This window comes from Drosophila willistoni, assembly GCF_018902025.1.
Source record: "Drosophila willistoni isolate 14030-0811.24 chromosome XR unlocalized genomic scaffold, UCI_dwil_1.1 Seg106, whole genome shotgun sequence".
Lineage (NCBI taxonomy): Eukaryota > Metazoa > Arthropoda > Insecta > Diptera > Drosophilidae > Drosophila > Drosophila willistoni.
Genome location: NW_025814055.1, coordinates 2362082 through 2385137, shown reverse-complemented (window position 1 = coordinate 2385137; position 23056 = coordinate 2362082). Strand labels below are relative to the sequence as shown.

At 37.3% G+C, this 23056-nt stretch overlaps 1 protein-coding gene across 4 annotated transcripts in view; it reads left to right on the top strand.

The window, feature by feature from the left end:
* Positions 1-23056, top strand: part of LOC6651952 (venom dipeptidyl peptidase 4) — a 199019-nt gene that overhangs the window by 158821 nt on the left and 17142 nt on the right. For all 4 annotated transcript variants that reach the window (XM_023180963.2, XM_023180962.2, XM_002074373.4 and 1 more), the window contains 7 exons: positions 17489-17746; positions 17805-18581; positions 18692-19154; positions 19221-19441; positions 19509-19678; positions 19742-19899; positions 19958-20163. In XM_023180963.2, coding sequence (XP_023036731.1) covers positions 17489-17746; positions 17805-18581; positions 18692-19154; positions 19221-19441; positions 19509-19678; positions 19742-19899; positions 19958-20163 — 2253 coding nt within the window. The remainder of the gene's footprint in view (positions 1-17488; positions 17747-17804; positions 18582-18691; positions 19155-19220; positions 19442-19508; positions 19679-19741; positions 19900-19957; positions 20164-23056) is intronic.

Below are 23056 nucleotides of genomic sequence, written 5' to 3'. Positions count from 1 at the left end.
GGAGGAGCCGAAAGTGGCAACAAGTGAGTTGAAATGAGAATTATTTGTCAATTAAATAGGATTACATACAGACAAACAAAATCAAACTTTTTTCTGTGGCAAAGGCCTCATATCATTTTTATACCCTTGCAAAAAGGGTATATTAATTTTGGTCAGAAGTGTGCAACACATATAACGAAGCATCTCCGACCATATAAAGCAAGGATGGGCACGTAGTGGCTCTTTTGGCTCCCGTGGCTCGTTACCGGCAGAGGCTGGGCAGAGAAAAAGGTCATTTTTCGGTCTCGACGCGCACAAAAATTTGTGTGTCTCGATTTTTATGACGGGTCATAAACGACCTTTTTTGGGTCGAGCGAGCGATTGTCGTCGAACTTGTAGGCAGAGGGACGGACAAGTACCGAATTTTGCGGGGTGGGGGAAAAGGGTCGCGATCTCGCGCACTCATCAAAACAACCCTTATTTTTTACTTGTCCCTCACTCCCTCTGCCGACAAGTTGCGAGCTCGAGTAAAGAGCCACGGGAGCCAAAAGAACCACTACGTGCCCATCCTTGGTCTGGATTAAAGCAAACTTCTCATAGCCCGTAAAGCTACAGTAATTCAATTACTAAAATTTGTATTTATATATACTGCACAGTTTGTATATCTCGGATTCAGCCGGATCGTACCACTATATCATATAGCTCCCATACAAACGGCAAAGTCACGAAGAGTGACTTTTTTCAATAACTTCGTTATTGTCTGAGCTATTGTCGTGACATTTATTATTAGTGACCACTATATCATATAGCTCCCAAACAAAAGGGACTTTTGTCAATAACTTCGCTATTTTCTGAGGTACCTACATATAGGTAATGAAATAGTAATAAAAAACTAGCAAGGGTATACAAACTTTGACGCGGTCAAAGTTAGCCCCGTCCCTCTGGTTCAGTGTAATTTGTAGCCACTGATACCGAATATAAACTTAGTTTTTCCAGATTGACTCTAGTTTCTGGGATACATTGTAATTGACTTTTAATTTAAAACAAACTCATATATGTATGTATGTATGTACATACTGCTGTGGGTTCACTTGCCATCCTGTGCCAATTGTATATTAATGAAACCACCTTCTCTAAGCAAGAATATAATCACAATGGATTAATGAGCATCAAAGAGAATTGCAACATGTATCTAACACTCTGATAAAGGAGAATAATATTAATCATCTATTAAGGGATCTAGGAGAATTCCCAAAATAAAACTATTAACTGACAATATTATCCCCTTTATGTATATACATGTGAGTTGAATGGGTTTACTGAACTAAGTTTACAAACTAGTTACTACTACTCTCGTCGTTTACTCTGCTGATTCGGTTCACTGCTTTTCTCTCTCACTGCTGCTTCTTCGTTGCCGACTGTCCAAATTCAACTGTGTCTCTCTACTGTACTCTGCTATTCTGCTGTACTCTCTGTTGTTCTGCTGTTAAACACTGCTGTTCGTTATCATCTGTCCGCTTGCTGCTGTTAAACCTCTGTAACTCTCCATCGTAACTTACATTCGGCCATTCCTGATCATTTTTCTGTCCCAGATGATAAATCGTCTTCGTTGTCCTTAATATAGCGCCACATTTTCATATAATCGCACTACCAGTTGCAGTGTTTGTAGGCCCTTCGACATCAGTTGCTTTCCTGACGTCGTATCTACCATTCCTCTTCACCTGCGTCACCTCAGAAGGACCTAAATATATGCTGGACAGTTTTTTTCCTGCGACAAACTGCGTCCTGCGTATGGCGACTAAGTCTCGCAAACAAGTTGGCCGTAAATGCTGAGCCTCTGTCGGAAACTATAAGCACAGGATTTCCGAAAATTTGTGACCATATATCAATTTTTTTTAGCGCTTCGTCGCAGCTTGTAGTTTTGGTCGGAAACAGCCAAATAAACATTGTAAAAGCATCAACCATTGCCAAGATTTATTTATACTGCTTCCTAGTGGCGTCCATGGGGCCTAAATGGTCAATATGCAACGTATGAAGTGGTTGGTCTGCTTTGTCAACATAATTTAAGAAACCCTCTTTCTTGCCCAGTTTTTTCTTAAAAATTATACATTTCACACACTTATTCACAATCTGCTGCAGCGTTTGTTCGAGATGGGGAATCGAATAAGATTGATACACAGCATGAAGGATTTTTTGCACGGCGAAGTGACCAACATTATGAGCGTCGATAATCGCCTTCTTTTTCATCTGCTTCGGAACAACAAGGAGATCGTTACCGTTTTCTTCCCTGTAAAGAAGTCCACCTTTATACGTGCTTTAATCTCCAGAGAAGCCACCAGTATACAGCTTTTTCAGCGTTTGTTTGAATGCAGGGCAATCAGTTACCAACTTAAATGGCAAGCCCAGAAAGTAGTGCCTGAGTTTCTTTACTGCTAAAAGTACGGTCTGACTCTGATTTTCGATTTCTGGTTCCAGAAGTGAACAGGATGCAGTCTGTCTTCTGACCACTGCAAGAGTGCCGCTCCATATCCATTACCCCAAAAATCCTTGCACTGCCCTGACGTTTTTCAGCGTCGGAAACTTGCTGACCACCGCCGTTTTATCTTGTCCAGGCCATACAATTCCATTTTCTATGTTGTGACCCAAAAAGTACATATATCTTAGTTTGCATAAAGTGACATTTCCGCCATTTAATCTTCAATCCAAATGATCCAGCCTTCTTCAAAACGCGTGACATTTTGTCAAAGCACTCTTGTGAAGTCTTACAATTAGTGTGAATAATTATGTCGTCCATTTATAAATCGAGAACATCAATGTTTATCTTGAAATATATGATTTATATAGTGAATCAAAACGGCTGGTGAATTTCGGAATCCGAACGGGGCTCTGTTAAATTTGTACAGACCCGTTTTTGTGACAAAGGCAGTGTATTTTTTACTCTCCTCTTCAATGGGAGCATGGAAGAAGCCGCTCTCCAAATCCATCACCGTAAACAACTTGGCGTTCTGCAATTTATCCAGCACATCATCGATCACCAGTACAGGAAAACAGTCCTTTAAAACCATTAGGTTCAGCTTACGAAAATCAATACACTAGTAAGGCGATAACATCTGCTTCAAAGCATCCAACTGGGCGTGTCTTATTATTTTCCAGACTTCTCAGCATCGAAGTCCATTATGACGCCTGGAATATTGTTAAATACCGTCTTGGTCACAAGGGATACATCGGCTCCCGTATCCACCAAGCACTCTACATCGACTCCGTTGAGAGCTATCCTGTATACGTGTAGCGTTACGAACAACATGAATGTCTGAAGCTGAGCTGAGGACAATTTTTCGCATTTTTTCTTCATTGCACCGAAAGCATTTGGTAGCAGCATTCTTATCATGAGGCGATCTCTTCTGATTCGTCTCGTTGGCCAAAAGAGGTTTCGCCAATCTTTCGGCAACGCGCTCATACACAGCATACTGCTCCTAAAGCTCTTGAAAAGACTTGCAACCATAGAGTATATCTAAAGTCGCTTTTAAACTACAAACAGTAGACAATATAGCGGATTACCTACTGCACATCAACGTCACCAACCGCAGCCAGCTTTCTCATCTGAAGAAGATACTCTTGAAATGACTCCTGATTGTGCTTTTTCCAATCATCTTTTTCCGTGAATTTCGGCGCTGCATTTGCTTCGTTGACCAAATTCATTGTCCAGTATCATCCGTAGCTCCGAATATTGGCAGGTATGGCCTCCGGAAACAACTTTGCAGTTTTGGTAATGTTGGCACGTGCTTGTACATTCATTTGCTTTATGTTTGGGCCATATGCCTCAGCATTTAATTCAAAATTCTGAAACCAATGTTTCACCGGAGTTTTTGCGCCATCAAACCACTGTTTCTATACTGCTCGTCTGAACCAACTTTCAAAGCAAGCAACTGCACCAGTTCCTGCAGAATTTTAGTACTTTCAGCCATGCCCTAAATTCCTGAAGCACTAACTTCGCCTCCAGATGCAACTTCATCCAGCTTCAACTCGCCACTAGCTTCGTCTGTCATTCTCTAAACTGCCTTCTTTGCTTTCGATCTGGTGTAGTATAGTTGCCTCACTCTCACTATTGGTATTCTAGAACGCTTTGTTTGTAGTGCCGTCCCTCTCATCAGCGTCACTCAGCAAATTCGTGGCAACATTTTTAAGACTCCTCCGGCCAAATTTGTTCTGCTGTTAAACTCTGCAGTTCGTGATCATCTGTCCGCTTGCTGCTGTTAAACCTCTGTAACTCTCCATCGTACCTTACATACAGTGGCGGCGAAAAATTTGAATACATTTTTTTTTACCTTAAATTCTGATTCCATTCGATTGTTACTTAATGTTAGTGAAAAGTTCTGATATGTTAATTTATAACGTTCAATTGGTTATTCTATTGAGATGATGTTCTGTAAACTTCGTGGGCATACCTCTAATGGGTTTTTTTTAAATGGGTTTTGATATGTTTTGTACATACATACAGTGGCGGCAAAAAATTTGAATACATTTTTTTTTTACCTTAAATTCTGATTTCATTCGATTGTTACTTAATGTTAGTGAAAAGTTCTGATATGTTACTTAATGTTAGTGAAAAGTTCTGATATGTTAATTTATAACGTTCAATTGGGTATTCTATTGAGATGATGTTCTGTAAATTTCGTGGGCATATCTCTAATGGGTTTTTTTAAAATGGGTTTTGATAAAAAGCCCCCAAATTCGGACCCGGCAAAAAAAAAAGACACATTTTCAAAATTTGTAAAATTGATCGTACACCTTTGCACTCAAAAAACAAGTTTTAGATCTAGTAAAACTAAGATAAACTGCATACCACAAATTTCCATTTTGGACCCAGGGTCCATTTTGGAGCTAATTGAAAAATTTAATTCTGTATAGAATTTTTTGGTCTCTCTGCTTGACGTCACTTTACGCCACTAACACACACTAAAGTATAACTACACTTGAACTATAGTCATTAAATTTCCCGTCGAATGAGATATTGTTCATCAAAATCGAATTAAAAATAGATAGACTTCGTTGCCCTGCAAAAAAGGTGTTTTTTTCTTAAAGAGGTGTTTTCAACAGCCCAACTATTTCCCTTCCAATTGGCTCCAAAATGGACCCTGGGGCCAAATTGAAAATTTGTGGTATGCAGTTTATCCTAGTTTTACTAGATCTAAAACTTTTTCTTTGAGTCCAAAGGTGTACGATCAATTTAACAAATTTTGAAAATGTGTTTTTTTTTTTTGCCGGGTCCGAATTTGGGGGCTTTTTATCAAAACCCATTTTAAAAATGAACTAAGTAAGTCGTCTCGCCGACTTAGGTATACCATACACCAGTAAAGCAAATATTTCAACTTTATTAAACAAATGCATTTTCACATGCTTTTTACAAGCATATCTTAGTATCTCGCTCACTCCATCATACGAGCACCCTAGCGCCCCCACCAGCCAACGGCCAACTCCGGCCTTATGGAAAAACATTTATATGCATAACTCGACTGTTTTTTGTCCGATTTTGATCAAATGTAGTATTTTGCTAGATATTAGTATTAAATTTAAGAGTGTCAAATTTGATTGCATAAGGTAAAAAAATACGGGAGATAATCAAGTTTTTCAAATTACGGGGGCGGAAAAGGGCGTGGCAAAATTTTTATACATACAAAATGTGTGCATTTACTAAGCGAATATACATACCAAATATGGTGTCTATAGCTGGAATAGTTTTTGAGATAAACGCTTTTTTTAAATTGCTTTTAAAAATTTGAAATAAACTTGATCACTCTACATACTACACGATTCTACATACCAAATTTGGTGGCTCTAGCTCTTACAGTCTCCGAGATCTAGGTGTTCATACGGACAGACGGACGGACGGACAGACGGGCGGACAGACGGACATGGCTAGATCGACTCGGTTGTTGATCCTGATCAAGAATATATATACTTTGTGGGGTCGGAGATGCTTCCTTCTGCCTGTTACATACATTTTGGCGACTTTAATATACCATTTCACCCTATGGGTGTATGGTATAAAAAGGCCAGAGCTATAGATAATTATGAGCGTAAGACAGAATCGGACCCAGGAGGGTGAGTCAGGGGTTACGGACCCTCCCCGAAATTCCACAGTTCAGATTCCGTGCAGGTATGGTCTTTTAGGCTAAATCGTATACGTGACCAGTTTATTCTTTACTATGGATCATGGATCAATATCATAGCTTGCAAATAACTGTTAACCGTTTATTTCCTTACGCTCTGTTCGCGAGAACAACCGAAAAAAATCATACTTTCTCGCTCTCGCTCTGAGCAAGACCCTTTGGTTGTTTTCGATTCGGTTTTCGGTTGAGCGCTAACAGTTGAGCAATTTGCTTATCGGTCTTTGAGTGAACAGCGCGTAAAGAGTGAAACGATTCACGCTCACACAGTGAGGCTCACCAAAAGACCGATTGACTGAAAAACTCAACGCAAACGGTCTTTTCAACTATTTGTCTTCTTTTCGATGCACAGTGGTACGTTGCTTTGTCCATTCTAGTTGCCACGTCGATTTTTAGCGACAACAGTTTTCCATTGACTAAAGCCCTTATGCCGTCTTTGATGGCCTGTTCTCTTACGGACACGAAGCTCATAATGTTCCTCGATGTGATTGGGTTCATACCAAGGGCATTATAAATGGGATCAACAATTTCCCTAAATCCCTCGCTGTCCAAGAATACAAACGGCTTTCCATCAGTTGTCACAATTTTAATAAGTGAATTCACAACTGTTTCTTCACTTGTTTCATATGTTATTTTTTTTTTCTTCACAACTTTTATTTTGGTGTCTTCTTCACTGTCGCACTCTCTAAATATTTCATAATGTTTAGTTGTCAAGTGGCGTTTCAAATTTGTAGTATGAATGCCAGCTAATTTCACGTCGCATATTTTACACACTGATTTTTTGCTTACTGCATCAAATTGAAAAAATTGATGCACTTTTTTATTAGTTTCACGTCCCATTTTGTTAAAATCACTGTGCTCAATCGAAACTCACAAAGCAAATTGACGCATAAAACCCACGAAACTTGACATACACACATACATGCGCAAAAGACTTTTTGAATCGTCGTTCAGAAGCAAACGGTCTCGGAATGAGCAGAGCAAAAGAGAACAGAAAAAAGTGCTCTTCGACTGAGCGCGAGCAAAATTTATTTACGAACAATCCAATCGGTTGCTCTCAGACCTTTTGCTCAAAGTCTCAGTGAAGAACACTTATTTCGCGACAGTGTGAAACGGTTAACAGTTATTTGCGAGCTATGATCAATATTGTCCTATACCCAATGCGAAAAACCTTGTCACATTACAAATGGCCTATCTTGACTTTGTTTACGCATTTTTCAATTGAACTGTCAAACAAAGCAAAAAGGCAACATAAAGCATATATATTCTTGATCAGGATCAACAGCCGAGTCGTTCTAGCCATGTCCTTCCGTCCGTCTGTCCGTATGAACACGTAGATCTAGTAGACTATAAGAGCTAGAGCCACCAAAATTGGTATGTAGACTCCTCTAATACCTAGGGTGTTCAAGTTTATTTCAAATTTTTGTCACGCCCCCTTCGCCCTTGCAATTTAAAAAAATTGATATTTAACATTCTTAACCGAAGTCGTCGAGACGACTTAATTCATCAATTGACGCAAAGCCTCAAAAATCGATTAGGCCAATTCACTAGTAGAGAATCAAACTATTTCCAATTTGTTACACATTTATGATTTATGATATATGTACATACATACATACATATGTAACATATGTATGTACATACATGTATGTATGACACTGAAACTTAACTTATTTAATCAACCCAGAAACTAATGGTCCATATTGTATACCCTTGCCACACATAAAATACTGCAAATTATAACATACATATCTTTGACCGCATGGTGCTATGAATTAGATACATACATACGTTAATATGTATATATTTCATATGTATAATGTACAATGTACTTATTTACATACATATGTATGTATATGTGAATTTACTGGATTGAGGCCACTAGAGAATTCCTATGCCCACTTATCATTGTTTTTGGTGCCAAGTTGCTGATTGGATTTTTAAATATATTTCGATATTTGTATTCTGTATTCTTGCTCTGTTTATTTAAAAATATTTGAATTTCAACGCCAGGCCCCGATTTTTGCAACACATGTCTAAGCTTTTTGTTATCATTTAAATGTCAAAAATAAATTTTAAGTAAATTACATTAATGAAGGCTTCTATTTGGGAAAATGTCGTCGGTATCAAACAGTCGTCAGAGTTGTACATTGAAAATATCTCATAGTATCCTTTAACGCCATATCTGTGCACTTGTGGTATCCTTCCTTTCTATGACGGCAAACTTTTTATTTCAATGCAACGAATTACTAAAAATTAGTATTTCGCCTCCCCGACATCGGTATACCAAGCACCAAGTGAAATAAGTTTTTTAAACTTGTAATAAAGTAATCAAGTCGTCTCGCCGACTTAGGTATACCATAATATACCATACAATAAACTTGATCACTTTACATACTACACGAGTTTACATGCCAAATTTGGTGGCTCTAGCTTTTACAGTCTCCGAGATCTAGGTGTTCATACGGACAGACGTATGAATCTGGAATCAAGATCTGATGTTTTATATTCAATACTATCACATTAGTAAATTTCATGGGGATACTCCAATTTTTATGAATTTTTTTGAAAATGTTTCCTCTAGAGCTATATGATAATTTCCATACTTGATCTGGTCCAGATAATAAAAAGCACAGCTCTTAAGATGGCTGAGTAAAACGCAATACGCACAGACGGACACTTAAATTTGATACTAATATCCAGCAAAATACCAAATTTGATCAAAATCGGACAAAAAATATTCGAGTTATGCATATAAACGTTTTTCCATAAGGCCGGAGTTGGCCGTTGTCTGGTGGGGGCGCTAGGGTGCTCGTATGCTTGGGTGAGCGAGATACTAAGATATGCTTGTAAAAAGCATGTCAAAATGTATTTGTTTAATAAATTTGAAATATTTGCTTTACTGGTGTATGGTATACCTAAGTCGGCGAGACGACTTACTTACTTCATTTTAGTTAACAAAAGTGTTTTAGGACACAGGAATTTCACACTTAACTTGCCCGGGAAATTCGCCCGACTTAAACCCTATGTAAATGAAACGAAAAGTGGTAGCCAAGAAACTGCAAAATAAGTTGCAGCTAATTTCGCCCTTGAAAAATGTTTGGCACAACGTTAACACCGAGGATACTCTGCGGGTCCTTGTTGATTTGATGCCGTCGAGAATAATTGCAGTTATACAGGCTAAAGGGGGCGTGACAACCTATTAGTATTTTTATACCCTTGCAAAAACGGTATATTAATTTTGGTCAGAAATGTGCAACGCATAGAAGAAAGCATTTCCGACAATATAAGCTATATATATTCTTGATCAGCATGACGAGACGAGTTCATATAGCCATGTCCGTCCGTCCGTCTGGATCAACGCAAACTCCCCCTAGACCGTTAGAGCTACGGAGTTAAAATTTTGCATGTAGGCTTGTATATACTCGGTTCAGCCGGATCGGACCACTATATCATATAGCTCTAGAAGAAACATTTTCATAAAAAATGGAGTATCGCTATGAAATTTACATATGTGATAATATTTGATATAAAACCCCAGATCCCAAAATTTGAATGTGATCGGATAAATATAACACAAGTTACAGTCCATATAATAATCGGCTCTGCTCCCAGCTATGCCGGCAGCGCTGCTTGCTGTCTACTACGTCTTTCGTCATCAACAGAGTAAATGCATACACACACAGACGCAACGCTACATAAACTGTATGTGTATGCGTGCGTTGCTTTGCTTTGTTAATGAGGGAAGAAGATCAAATTGTAGTATAAGGAGTAAAATTGTTTTGTTTGTATATTGATGAATTGAGTTGCCGGAAACAAATTCTGAACATGTAAAGTTATTATTGCCTAGGACTGCAAGGGTATATAAACTTCGGCATAGCCGATGTTAGCTTCTTTGATATTTACTACAATTTTTTCTTCTTCTTCCATCACTCCCTAAGCAAAGCATCCGATCGGATTGAAATTTTGGGATCTGATGTTTTATATCCAATACTATCACATTAGTAAATTTCATGTGAATACTCCAATTTTAATGAATTTTTATGAAAATGTTTCCTCAAGAGCTATATGATAATTTCCATACTTGATCTGGTCCACATAATAAAAAGCACAGAAAAAAATTTCAACCCGATAGCTCTTAAGATGGCTGAGTAAAACGCATACGCACAGACGGACATGGCTATATCAACTCAGCTTCTCATGCTGATCAAGAATATATATACTTTACGGGGTCGGAAACGTCTCCTTCTGTGCGTTACAAACATCTGACCAATTTTATAATACCCTCTGCAAGGGTATTAAAATGAAATGAGTTATAAAACTTACATCGAAGATGAGCCTACAAAACAATTTTTCCGCTAAGCATTGAATTTTTGTCAATTTCGCTGTTCTTTTGTTTGGGGCAAAAATCAAGGCTATCAATAGTATAGAAATAAATATTTTACTCCATAACGTCTTTCTCCTAGTAAATTATCTTATTAATAATAAAGAAACCTTATTCTCTTATTTTTATCTGAACGATTCCAAAAAAAAATGAAATTTTCAAGTGGTGCGGTTTTCATGACCAGTGTATAATAAACTTTAAACCGGTTTAACAGAAACTCGTTCCCAACACCAATATAAAATTTCAAAGAAGCTTACTTCGACTGTGCCGAAGTTTATATACCCTTGCAGTCCTTGGCCATAATATTTTTACATGTTCCAAACTCTTTTTCTCTATCGTCAGTTCATCAATGTACAGACAAAACCTTTATACCCTTGCAGAGGATATTATAAAATTGGTCAGATGTTTGTAACGCACAGAAGGAGACGTTTCCGACCCCATAAAGTATATATATTCTTGATCAGCATGAGAAGCTGGATCGATATAGCCATGTCCGTCCGTCCGTCCGTCCGTCCGTCCGTCTTAAGAGCTATCGGGATGAAACTTGGAATTTGAGCCACTTATAACCCGGGTAAGATAAAGTATGAAAATTGTCAGGATCGGACCACTATATCATACAGCTCTAGAAGAAACATTTTTATAAAAATTGGAGTATCCCCATGAAATATGAGAGGATGGGATATAAAACCTCAGATTCCAAAAGTTGAATCTGATCGGATAAATAGAACACAAGTTACAGTCGATATGAATCGGTTCAAGCGCTGCCGGCAACGCTGTTTGCTGCCTACAACGTCATCATCAAATCAACAGTGTATGCGTGCCGTGCTTTGCTTAGGGAATGATGGAAGAAGAAGAAGAAATTGTAGTAAATATCAAAGAAGTTTACTTTGGCTATGCCGAAGTTTATATACCCTTGCAGTCCTTGCAACTCAATTCATCAATATACAAACAAAACATTATTTCTCTTTTTACTAGTAGTTTTTCTTCTGCTTCCATTATTCCCCTTAGCAAAGCACGGCACGCATACATATACAGGTCATGTAGCGTTGTGTCTGTGTGTGCATGTGCTCTGTTGATTGGATGATGACGTAGGCAGCGCTTGAGCCGATTTATATTGATTGTAACTTGTGTTCTATTTATCCGATCAGATTAAAATTTTGGGATCTGAGGTTTTATATCCAATACTATCAAATTGGTAAATTTCTGCAAATATGTTTCTTCTAGATATATATGATATAGTAGTCCGATCCTGATGATTTTCATACTTTGTCTTACGCGGGTAATAAAAAACTCCCAAAAAATTTCATCCCGATAGCTCCTAATGGCTGAGTAAAACGCATACGCACCGACGGACGGACGGACAGACGGACATGGCTATATCGACATAGCTTCTCATGCTGATTAAGAATATATATACTTTATGGGGTCGGAAACGTCTCCTTCTGTGCGCTACAAACATCTGACCAATTTTATAATAGCCTCTACAAGGGTATAAAAAGAGTAATAATATTTTGTTTGTGTATTGATGAATTGAGTTGCAGGGAAAGAAATTTCAAAAAGTATAAATATTATTGCCAACGACTGCAAGGGTATATGAACTTCGACAAAGCCGAAGTTAGCTTTTTTGATATTTTTACGTTGATTTCATAAAATTCACTTGATGCATGGTATACCGAAGTCGATGCGACGACTTACTTACTTTATTATTATGTAAGAAATGGTATCTGTAATGCACTCGACGATGACGACTGACGATGTGCACAAGTTCGAAAAAGCAATATGTATCTGATCTACCTTCAAATGAGATTTATATGGGATATATTACCAAGTACTTACATAACGTGACAATCGGGGGTCTTCGACTTATCTCCAAGCCAAAACCAGTTGTTGGCAACCCAATCCGCAGCTACTTTCATTTTTGGCTGTCTCTCTTTGTGATTTGGGCTCTTTATTTGGTGTGTTTGTATGTATCTCGCGCACTTTTTGAAATGCTTGAATTTAAAGCCTAGTAGAGAGTGAATGGAAGACACCAGCATTGGGTAAAAAAAAAAAAAAAAAAGTCATTGCATGTGCGCAACTTTGTGTAAGGGCCCTGGCGCACAAAAGGAAACGTCCTTTAATTTCGTTAGCTTCGAAAAGGTGTGGACAGGGGATGGGCTTAGGAAAATCGCACTTTTATCTGTTTTTATACCCTTGCAGAGGCTATTATAAAATTGGTCAGATGTTTGTAACTCACAAAATGAGACGTTTCTGACCACATAAAGTATATATATTCTTGATCAGCATGAGAAGCTGAGTTGATATAGCCATGCCCGTCTGTCCGTCCGTCTGTGCGTATGCGTTTTACTCAGCCATCTTAAGAGCTATCGGGATGAAATTTATAATTTGAGCTACTTATAACGCGGGTAAGATAAGATAAGATGAAAATTGTCAGGATCGGACCACTATATCTACAGCTCTAGAAGAGACATTTTTATAAAAATTGGAGTATCCCCATGAAATATGAGAGGATGGGATATAAAACCTCAGATCCGAAAAGTTGAATCTGATCGGATAAATAGAACACAAGTTACAGTCAATATAAATCGGTTCAAACGCTGCCGGCAGCGCTGCTTGCTGCCTACTAAGTCATCATCAAATCAACAGAGCACACGCATACACACACAGACGCAACGCTACATGAACTGTTTGTGTATGCGTGCCGTGCTTTCCCTTCAGTACCGGTCGCCACAAATTCCTCTGAAAATCCGAGGCGATTTGTCAGATGTCGCCTCGGAATTTCAGGGGACTTGCTATACAAATTTGCGGCGACATTTAGCATTGTGTGTCCTAGCGCCTCGGACATTCTCTCGAATTTTCGGCGACATGTCGCAGGAAATTCCGCTGAAGACGAAAAACCAAGTCGCTCGTATGTTCAACGGAACTTGCGGCGACATGTCGCCGAAAAATCAAGCAAAAACATTGCTCGTGCGTTCAACGGAATTTGCGGCGACATTTCGCCGGAATGTCCGAGCAAAATAGTGGTTGATTTTTCCAATAGAATTAGCGGCGACATGTCGACGCAATGTCCCTAGCTCGGATTTACAATCGACATTGCGGCGACATTGTCAATGGAATATCCCCGCATTTTCCCAAAAATAAATAAAAACTTGATTTGATTTGGTTTTTTAACATGCATTAGTTTTTACTTAATAGCATATTTATTTTAATTTCTTTATTTTTATTCTTTAACATATTAAATTAAATTTAAATACATATTTATATTTACATTTTCTTACGTTTTTGATAGTTTTGCTTAATTAACGTGTCTTTGGCTTGTGCCAAACAATTTATTAGCACGTCGGCTCATCCGGAATCGAATTTTGGATGGATTCTGAAAAGAACAAAATTGATTAGGGAATGAAAATTTCATAATATTTTAATAACACTTTATTACTTTATTACTGTTACACTGAATTTGAAAAAATTCAACAGTTCCTGCCCCTACGAAATTCAATCGCGAATTAACAAAGAAACGAAAAGTACAAAGCGACGCGCGCAGAAGTTGGAAAAAACAATAACAACAATGCACTGACGTACGAAGTGAAGTGGCGTAGACAAAAATCATCATGCTTTACTTCTTCCAATTTATTTTTTTCAAATGAGAAATATATATATGTACATATACATATGTATGTACAATGACGACATAAGCTCGTTCGGGTGCCTTCGGCTAACCTCAGCATGAAATGCGCTGGCAGAATTTTTTTCTGTCGATCAGTGGTTCGGAATATGTGGCGATTTTGTCCCCGGCGGAACGATGGAAGAAGAAAAAATTGTAGTAAAAAGAGTAATAATGTTTTGTTTGTGTATTGATGAATTGAGTTGCAGGGAAAGAAATTTCAAAAAGTAAAAATATTATTGCCAAGGACTGCAAAGGTATATAAACTTCGGCACAGCCGAAGTTAGCTTCTTTAATATTTCACTTTAAATTTTAACACATTTATTGAAGCACGCCTGAAACTCAGTAGATTCCTGATTTGGAGAAAAAAATATCAGCATGACGAGAAGAGTTCAAATAGCCATGTCCGTCCGTCTGCCCGCCCGAGCTATGAAAATTGATATTTGAGCTACTTATAGCCCGGACCAGATAAAGAATGAAAATTGTTAGGATCGGACTACTGTATCATATAGTTATAGAAGAAACATAGATGGAGAAATTGGAGTATCTGTATGAAATTTACTAATATGATAATTTTGAATATAAAACATCAGATCCCGAAATTTCAATCAGATCGGATTAATTAGATATTTAATTTAGATATTGATATTTTTTATCGGAATTAAATTAAAAACCAGAGGGTCGGGGCTAACTTCGACCGCGTCAAAGTTTGTATACCCTTGCAACTTTTATGGTAACTCTTTCCTTACGTATAGCCATCAAAGTGAAAAAATGTTCAAGCTAAAAAGGCTAATGTTTGCGAAAGAACGGCTAACAATCTTAGCATAGGAAAAAACTAAGATATTAATCAAAGTCACTGTTTTCCACCGATCGTTCCTATGGGAGCTATATGATATAGTAACCCGATCTTTATCAAACTCGGCACAGTCATTAACAGATATATTAAACTAACAAATGTTTAATTTGAAAGCAATCGCGTCAAAAGTAACGAAGTTATTGGCAAAAGTCACTGTTTTCGAAAGATCGTTCCTATGGGAGCTATGTGATATAGTCACCCGATCTTGATCAAATTTGGCACAGTCGTTTGTTAGTATAATAAACTTACCAATATTAAATTTTACGACAATAGCTAAAAAAATAACGAAGTTATTGAGAAAAGTCACTGTTCGTGACTTTGCGGTTTGTATGGGAGCTATATGATATAGTTGTCCGATCCGGCTGAATCCGAGATATACAACGCCTGCAGTATATAGAAGCCTACATGCAAAATTTCAGCTCTGTAGCTCTTACGGTCTAGGAGGAGTTTGCGTTGATGCAGACGGACGGACAGACGGACGGACGGACGGACGGACATGGCTATTTGAACTCGTCTCGTCGTGCTGATCAAGAATATATATACTTTATATGGTCGGAAATGCTTCCTTCTATGCGTTGCACACTTCTGACCAAAATTAATATACCCTTTTTGCAAGGGTATAATAATAAAGCATTGGGAGTACTTTAGTATAAATTAGTGTCGCAAAACGGTTTCGCTCAGAAGACTAAAAATACAAAATTCAGAATTTCAATTGTCTCAAAAACAACAAACAAATCAATTGATGATGATCATTTGAAAATTTGTGGCATGCAGTTTCTTAGTTTTGCTGGATGTACAACTTCTTCAAAGAGTTCATACTTCTATCTGTAATATTGAAGATTTTATAAAATACGTCCTAAGTATCTGGCCAGCCGAAAAGATAAACTTTTTGTGTTAAGTAATGTACCTGTAAAAAAACGGGGGAAGTTGAGATGACAACAAAGTTCGTGACCACCACTGTACATACATACATACATATTTATACCATACACCCATAGGGTGAAATGTGATATTTTAAAATCTCCAAAATGTATGTAACTAGCTACAGATATTAAATTTGGTATGTATACTCGCTTAATACCCGCGCAGATAGTTGTATACTTTGCCTTTTTCGTGAAATCTCTCAATTGGTTCAATATTTTGGATATGATTAAGAAAACAAAACACACTATGTGACAGACAAATCTATATACGCCAAAACATGTTTTGCATACAAAAAACATTATTAACGGATAATTTAAGATGAGATAAACCATAAAAAGTCATAGATTTTAGATGTTTAATGCAATCACAATGAATTAGATAATACGATTTCAATCGAAACTAAAAGTGATAACTGCAAACTTACTTAATGTGTTTTATCGATATTAATAATATCTGATTAGTGGCATTCAATCTTTCCTTTAAGTTTAGTATGCGCCCAAATTCTGATTATTTAACATTTTTACCACGTCTCCATAATTTGGAAGAAAAAAATTTTGGATGGCTCTAGTGTTGTTGATCTTTGGGAAAATCAGTTTTATTTAATTTAGACTAGTTAGTCTACGTACCAAATTTGATGACTTTACCTTTGTTAGTTTTCGAGAAGATCAGTTTTATGTAATTTGCGGTGGCGTAAGAGGGTGGCAAAAATTTGAAATAAACTTGATCACAGTAAGTCGTACAGGAGTCTTCAAACTATTTTGTGACTATAGCTCTTATATAAGACTCTTATAGTCCTCGAAATCTAGGTGCTTATACGGACGGACGGCTTTTGATCCTGATCAAGAATATACATATATATTTTATGCGGTCGGAAAAGCTTCCTTCTGTTTTTTACAATTCTTTTTGGTGAGTTCAATATAGCATTGGGTGCATGGTATAAAAATAATGACAGAAAATAATTATATTTTTTCCTAGATTTTTTCCTAATTTGTGGCTCCTGAGCTGAAACAAATAAGACCGGGAAAAAGTGTCTCATAACACATGACATTTCTCGTTTCTCTCTTGCAATGCACAGCTTTTTTATTTCCTTTACATTTGCGTCAAACCTTGCATTTAAGTTACACGAAAAGTTGAGCAGGTTGTCTGATTTCAAGAACCATTATACTATGTCTTTAACGCCACAACTAGTTGGGAATTGCAACTAAATGAAATTTGCCTTTTTCGTGAAATCTCTCAATTGGTTCAATATTTTGGATATGATTAAGAAAACAAAACACACTATGTGACAGACAAATCTATATACGCCAAAACATGTTTTGCATACAAAAAACATTATTAACGGATAATTTAAGATGAGATAAACCATAAAAAGTCATCGATTTTAGATGTTTAATGCAATCACAATGAATTAGATAATACGATTTCAATCGAAACTAAAAGTGATAACTGCAAACTTACTTAATGTGTTTTATCGATATTAATAATATCTGATTCGTGGCATTCAATCTTATCAACAGAATTTGGTCCACTCCAATGAGAAGAAGCGCCGTATGCGCATTATCATAAGTGTTATAGCGGCTGTTCTAGTTGTAGCTATCATAGCCACGACCCTGGTACTCACGCTTGGTTCCGATAATGCTGACGACAATGGGAACAACAATGGATCAAACGATAATGCCATCGATTTGGAGGATGTGCTAACTAACCAATTTTATGCTAAGCGCTTTAATGGAAGCTGGAGTAATGGCGATAATGTGATATACAAGGAAAATGGGGTGAGATTTTTAGAATGAAAAAGAAATAATGCATTTTGAATTTTGGTCCGATTTGCAGTCAATAATGGAGTATGATGTCAGGACAAAATTGCGTAAAATTTTGCTGGAAGACGCCGCTCAATATGTGCTTTATGAGAAATCTGCCGATGGTCAATTTTTACTTTTGGCCAAAAACTATAAGAAAAATTTTAGATACAGTTTCCTTGCCGAATATGATATTTGTAATATCAGCTCAAAGGCTATATCTTCATTAAATATTCAAGATGAGCAACGGTATTTAAGTATGGTTCAATGGTCTCCTGTGGGCAATGCACTGGTCATCAATTATGATCGCAATTTATATTACAAGCAGAATGCTCTGGACACAGAAATTGCCCTTACCAATGATTCAGAAGGGGCCATACTTAATGGTATACCCGATTGGGTGTACGAAGAGGAGGTTTTTAGTTCCAATGTAGCCACGTGGTTCAACCCTTCGGGCACTCAACTAGCTTTCATTCGATTTGATGATTCCTCTACACACCTAATAAACTTTCCCTACTACGGCGATGCTGGCGATTTGCGCTATCAATATCCCCTGCATCAAGTGATTGCCTACCCTAAGGCAGGGTCCTCAAATCCTGGTGTTCAGCTCGTTATGGTCAATCTAACACGTGCTGTCGCTGGCAATGAACTGCCAACGATAATGCCAGTGCCTTCGGCTCTAAATACAGTTACCGATTATATAGTCACAGTGGTTAATTGGGTGGATGATGCTCATGTGCTCTCTGTTTGGATGAATCGTATACAAAATGCGGCATACATTGTAACATTTGATGGACTTACTCGAAAGGAGGTAAGTTTTCAGAAGTTTGCATAGATGAAATCAAAGTCGTGATAGAACGTTCTGTTAATTTTATCAAAAACCCTTCGTTTTATTTATATAAATTCCCTGCATTTACGCAGATCTACAGCACCGAGTCAAAAACCGGTTGGGTGGATCTATACACTGCCCCTTTCAAGAACCGCAATGCTACCCGTTTGGCCTTTGTCCTACCTCACAATAATTACAAACACCTCCAGTTACTTAATGCCAATGTTAGCAGTGCTGAACTTCAGCAATTGGAACCTCTTACAGATGGAAAATATGTGGTAGACAGTATACTCTATTGGGATGGCGCAACCGACATAATCTTCTATACAGCAAACACTGAAGAGCATCCCGAACAATTGCATCTCTATGCAATTGAAGTAACAAGCAGTACAAGAAAGCAAGCCCCTAAGTGTTTGACCTGCAAACTAATACACTCGGGTGACGTGGAACAATCCTATTACTCAGCTATATTCAATGACAATAATGAAATAGTAATTACATCATTGGGGCCCGGAATACCCACAACAGCTATTTATGAATGGAAACTATCAGACGGTAAGTAACGCCCCATTATCCTTTTAAAAAAGTTACAATTAAATTCAAAAATGTGTTTTCTCACAGCCGGAGTTGTTTTGAGCAAACTTCTCGATTGGGAAACTAATGAGGTTCTGCGCTCCAAGCTTCAAGGCGTGGCTTTGCCCACACATGAGGTTCTAACATTTAACATAGACAATGGGTTTCAGGCGAAAGTCTTACTTCAGCTGCCCCCCAACATCGATAAGAGCGGTAACACTAAATATCCCCTGTTGGTTGATGTTTACGGAGGACCCGATTCTTATTCCGTAGGTCCCAAGTTATACACAAAATTATCCAATATACGCCAATCGATTTAACATTTTTCTCTTTTAGGTTACCAACAAATGGATTCTTGACTGGGGCACCTATTTAAGCTCCAACCAGTCGGTGATTTACGCTAAGATCGATGGACGCGGTTCAGGTCTGCGAGGTGAAAATCTATTACATGCCATATATTTACAGTTAGGCACAGTTGAGATCAGTGATCAGATTAGTGTGACCCAGTAAGCTAAATAGTGTATAATGTGCCATGACAATGTGTTTAATGTTCACATTATTCCAAATAGAAATATAACTAACCTTAATTATGTTGACGAAAAACATGTCGGAATTTGGGGATGGTCTTATGGTGGATACGCCGCTGCCATGGCTTTAACCAACGATAACTACGAGGTGTTCAAGTGTGCTGCCTCTATTGCTCCCGTCACAGATTGGGCTTACTATGGTACGATAATTAAGATTCGCCTGAAACTTACATTTCTAAATATTTATGATCGTTTTAGATTCCATATATACCGAGCGTTATATGGGACTACCCACCATCAACGAGATTGGCTATGCTAATTCCAGATTGAGCACACGTGCTCAAAAGCTGCGTGGCAAAAAATTCCTGCTAGTCCATGGAACCTTAGACGATAATGTACATTACCAACAGGCAATGATTTTGGCTAAGAATCTGGAACGTCATGATATTCTATTTAAACAAATTGTAAGTAAAAGTTTAAATAAATTGTCAAACAAACGAAACTTATAGATTATACTAGAAACATACAATAAGGGAAAATTAAAGCAGTTGAGGTATACTCTTATAAGGGAAGAAGAGGTTGTTTTTACTAGCCACTCAGCATTAGGAAGATTGTTTTAAAAAAAACACCTTGATCAGTCTATTTTGAGCCCTTTTGTTAACCCTTTATATAGCATCATGCCCGATTTTGACGCATTTTTTTACCCTTGCAAAAAGAATATATATATTCTTGATCAGCATGACGAGACGAGTTCAAATAGCCATGTCCGTCCGTCTGCCCGTCCGTCCGTCTGGATAAGCGCAAACTCCTCCTAGACTGTAAGAGCTACAGAGCTGAAATATTGGGTGTAGCTCCCATACAAACGGCAAAACCACGAACAGTGACTTTTTTTGATAACTTCGTTATTTTCTGAGCTATTGTCGTGAAATTCAATATTGATAAAACGACTGTGTCAAATTTTATCATTTAATTTTATTCCAAAGAAACGATGGGTCGAAAACAGTGACTTTTGTCAATAAATTCGTTACTTTTGACGCGATTGCTTTCAAGTTAAACATGTGTTAGTTTAATATTATCATTAACAGATGACTGTGCCGAATTTGATAAAATTCTGGTGACTATATCATAAGCTACCATAGGAACGATCGGTGGAAAACAGTGACTTTGATCAATATCTTCGTTATTTCCTGTAGGCTGTTCTTTCGCAATCATTAGCCTTTTTAGCTAAAACGTTTTTCCACTTGGATGGCTATAGGTAAGGAAAGAGTTACCAAATAAGTTGCAAGGGTATTCAAACTTTGACGCGGTCGAAGTTAGCCCCGGCACTCTGGTCTTACATTGCAAAAATCAACCTAAACCAATAAAGCGATTTAAAAATTTAAAAAACATTCGGTAAAGAATTCCTCAAGCTTTAAAATGAATGTTTGCCAAGAGTGCTGGGAGTCACTCAAAGTGGGAAAATATTTCCAAACATGTTTTTCTTTTAGAAATGGAATGAAAACCGTGTTTTTTTAATTACAAATAGAATTTTTTATTGCTTTTAACGACTATCTAACATTTTTTAATGTTTTAATTCAATTTTGTAACATAATTATAAAAAATTAAAAACAAAATTTTGTGTTAATTTTTTTTAGGTTAATTGTGAAAATTTGCTATTGATGGCTGATTTTCATCAAAATAAATGTCAATATTTACATCAATATCTAATAAACTCAACATTTCGGGACCATAGTTGCTATGTTCCAAATACTTTCGTGTCTCAGCGATGCAATAAGTGAGGCTGTCAGAATGTTGAAAAGGTCTTCATTTTGTCTAACGCGAGAATTTTTCAATGTATTAGTGTATCTGAATATTTTGTAGTCCTTGTTTTTACATTCCTGTGCTTCTTCGGATAGCTCTCCAATTGGTAAACACTGATATTCTATTTAATCCTTTCCGTGAGCTAAAATCCTTATTTTGCGGAAACAGTTCAGTCAAAAGTTGGGCTGGGCTGTTTTTGAAGCATATTCGGCAAATTTCTCACCATTTATCATTTTCTTACAACTTATAAAATTCAAGATAACAGTCAACCTTTTAATGATCTCTTGACTTCAGAATAAAATCCATAGACTTTGTTCTGCAAAACAACGGAGAAATACCATATTCGTATCAGTTCTCCTCACTCGTTGAATCGGCTAAGCCGTGGAATTCTTTTTGAGCACCTGCAACTAAGCCAAATATCAGTTACCTAGTAAATTTCATGGGGATGCTCCAATTTTTATGAAAATGTTTCTTCTAGAGCTATATGATATAGTGGTCCGATCCTGACAATTTTCATACTTTATCTTACCCGGGTAATAAAAAGCCCAAAAAAAAATTTCACCCCGATAGCTCGTAAGATGGCTGAGTAAAACGCATACGCACCGACGGACGGACGGACAGACGGATAGCCATCCGTTGATATAGCCATATCAACTATATATACTTTATGACATCATCTGACATATAAAAACTGCAGACTGTAGTCTCAAGACCGAAGGGAAACTTTCCCTGCTGATAAAACGTGGGTATAATAAAAGGATTTCCAACAGCATTATAAGTCGTGATAATCGTCACCTCACCTATATACACTCATGATGAAAATAATAGGTACAAGCCTTAAAATGTAACTTTTTGGACTTTAGATTAGCACAACTTTTTTTCTATTGCATTGATCACCAACATTTAAATGCACCTTTCTCTATTGAACATTTTTTTATAAAAATACATTTGTTAAAGAAAAATAAATTTATTTAAAAGTTACAACAAAAAACATGAAATTGCAGAATTTCGTGCTTGATGAAAATAATAGGTACACTTCATCTGACTAAGTTACATATACATAATTTTTTTTTTTGTCAAATCATTAAAAATCTATTTTCGTTTCATTATGTGGTTAATATCCAATGTATCCACCATTTTTTCCCATTACTTTTTTCATCCGGTTGGCACTATTTTCAGTTCCCGCCTGATTCTATAGCTGACCCCACAAGTAATCGATTGAATTCAGATCAGGAGACCTAGCGTAGGGGCATGTTTTCCTCTTTATATGGTAGCATAATATTTGCCAGGACATGCCTGTAGTCAGCTGCTCCCATCTTGTCAGATATTAGGAAAATTGGACATACTTTCTACCAGGGCAAACAACCCCACCCTATAATATTTTTAACGCCATGCTCCACTGTAACGATGATCAAAGTTTTTTGCTTTAGGGCGCCTGAAATGCTTGGCACAGTCATTTCTGAAAAGATCGCTAAGTAGGATATTACGCCCATTTTTAGAGCGAAGCTCTCTTAGGCGCGTCGCGGTAGGAAATTTTTTTTAAAAATCGTCAGACGT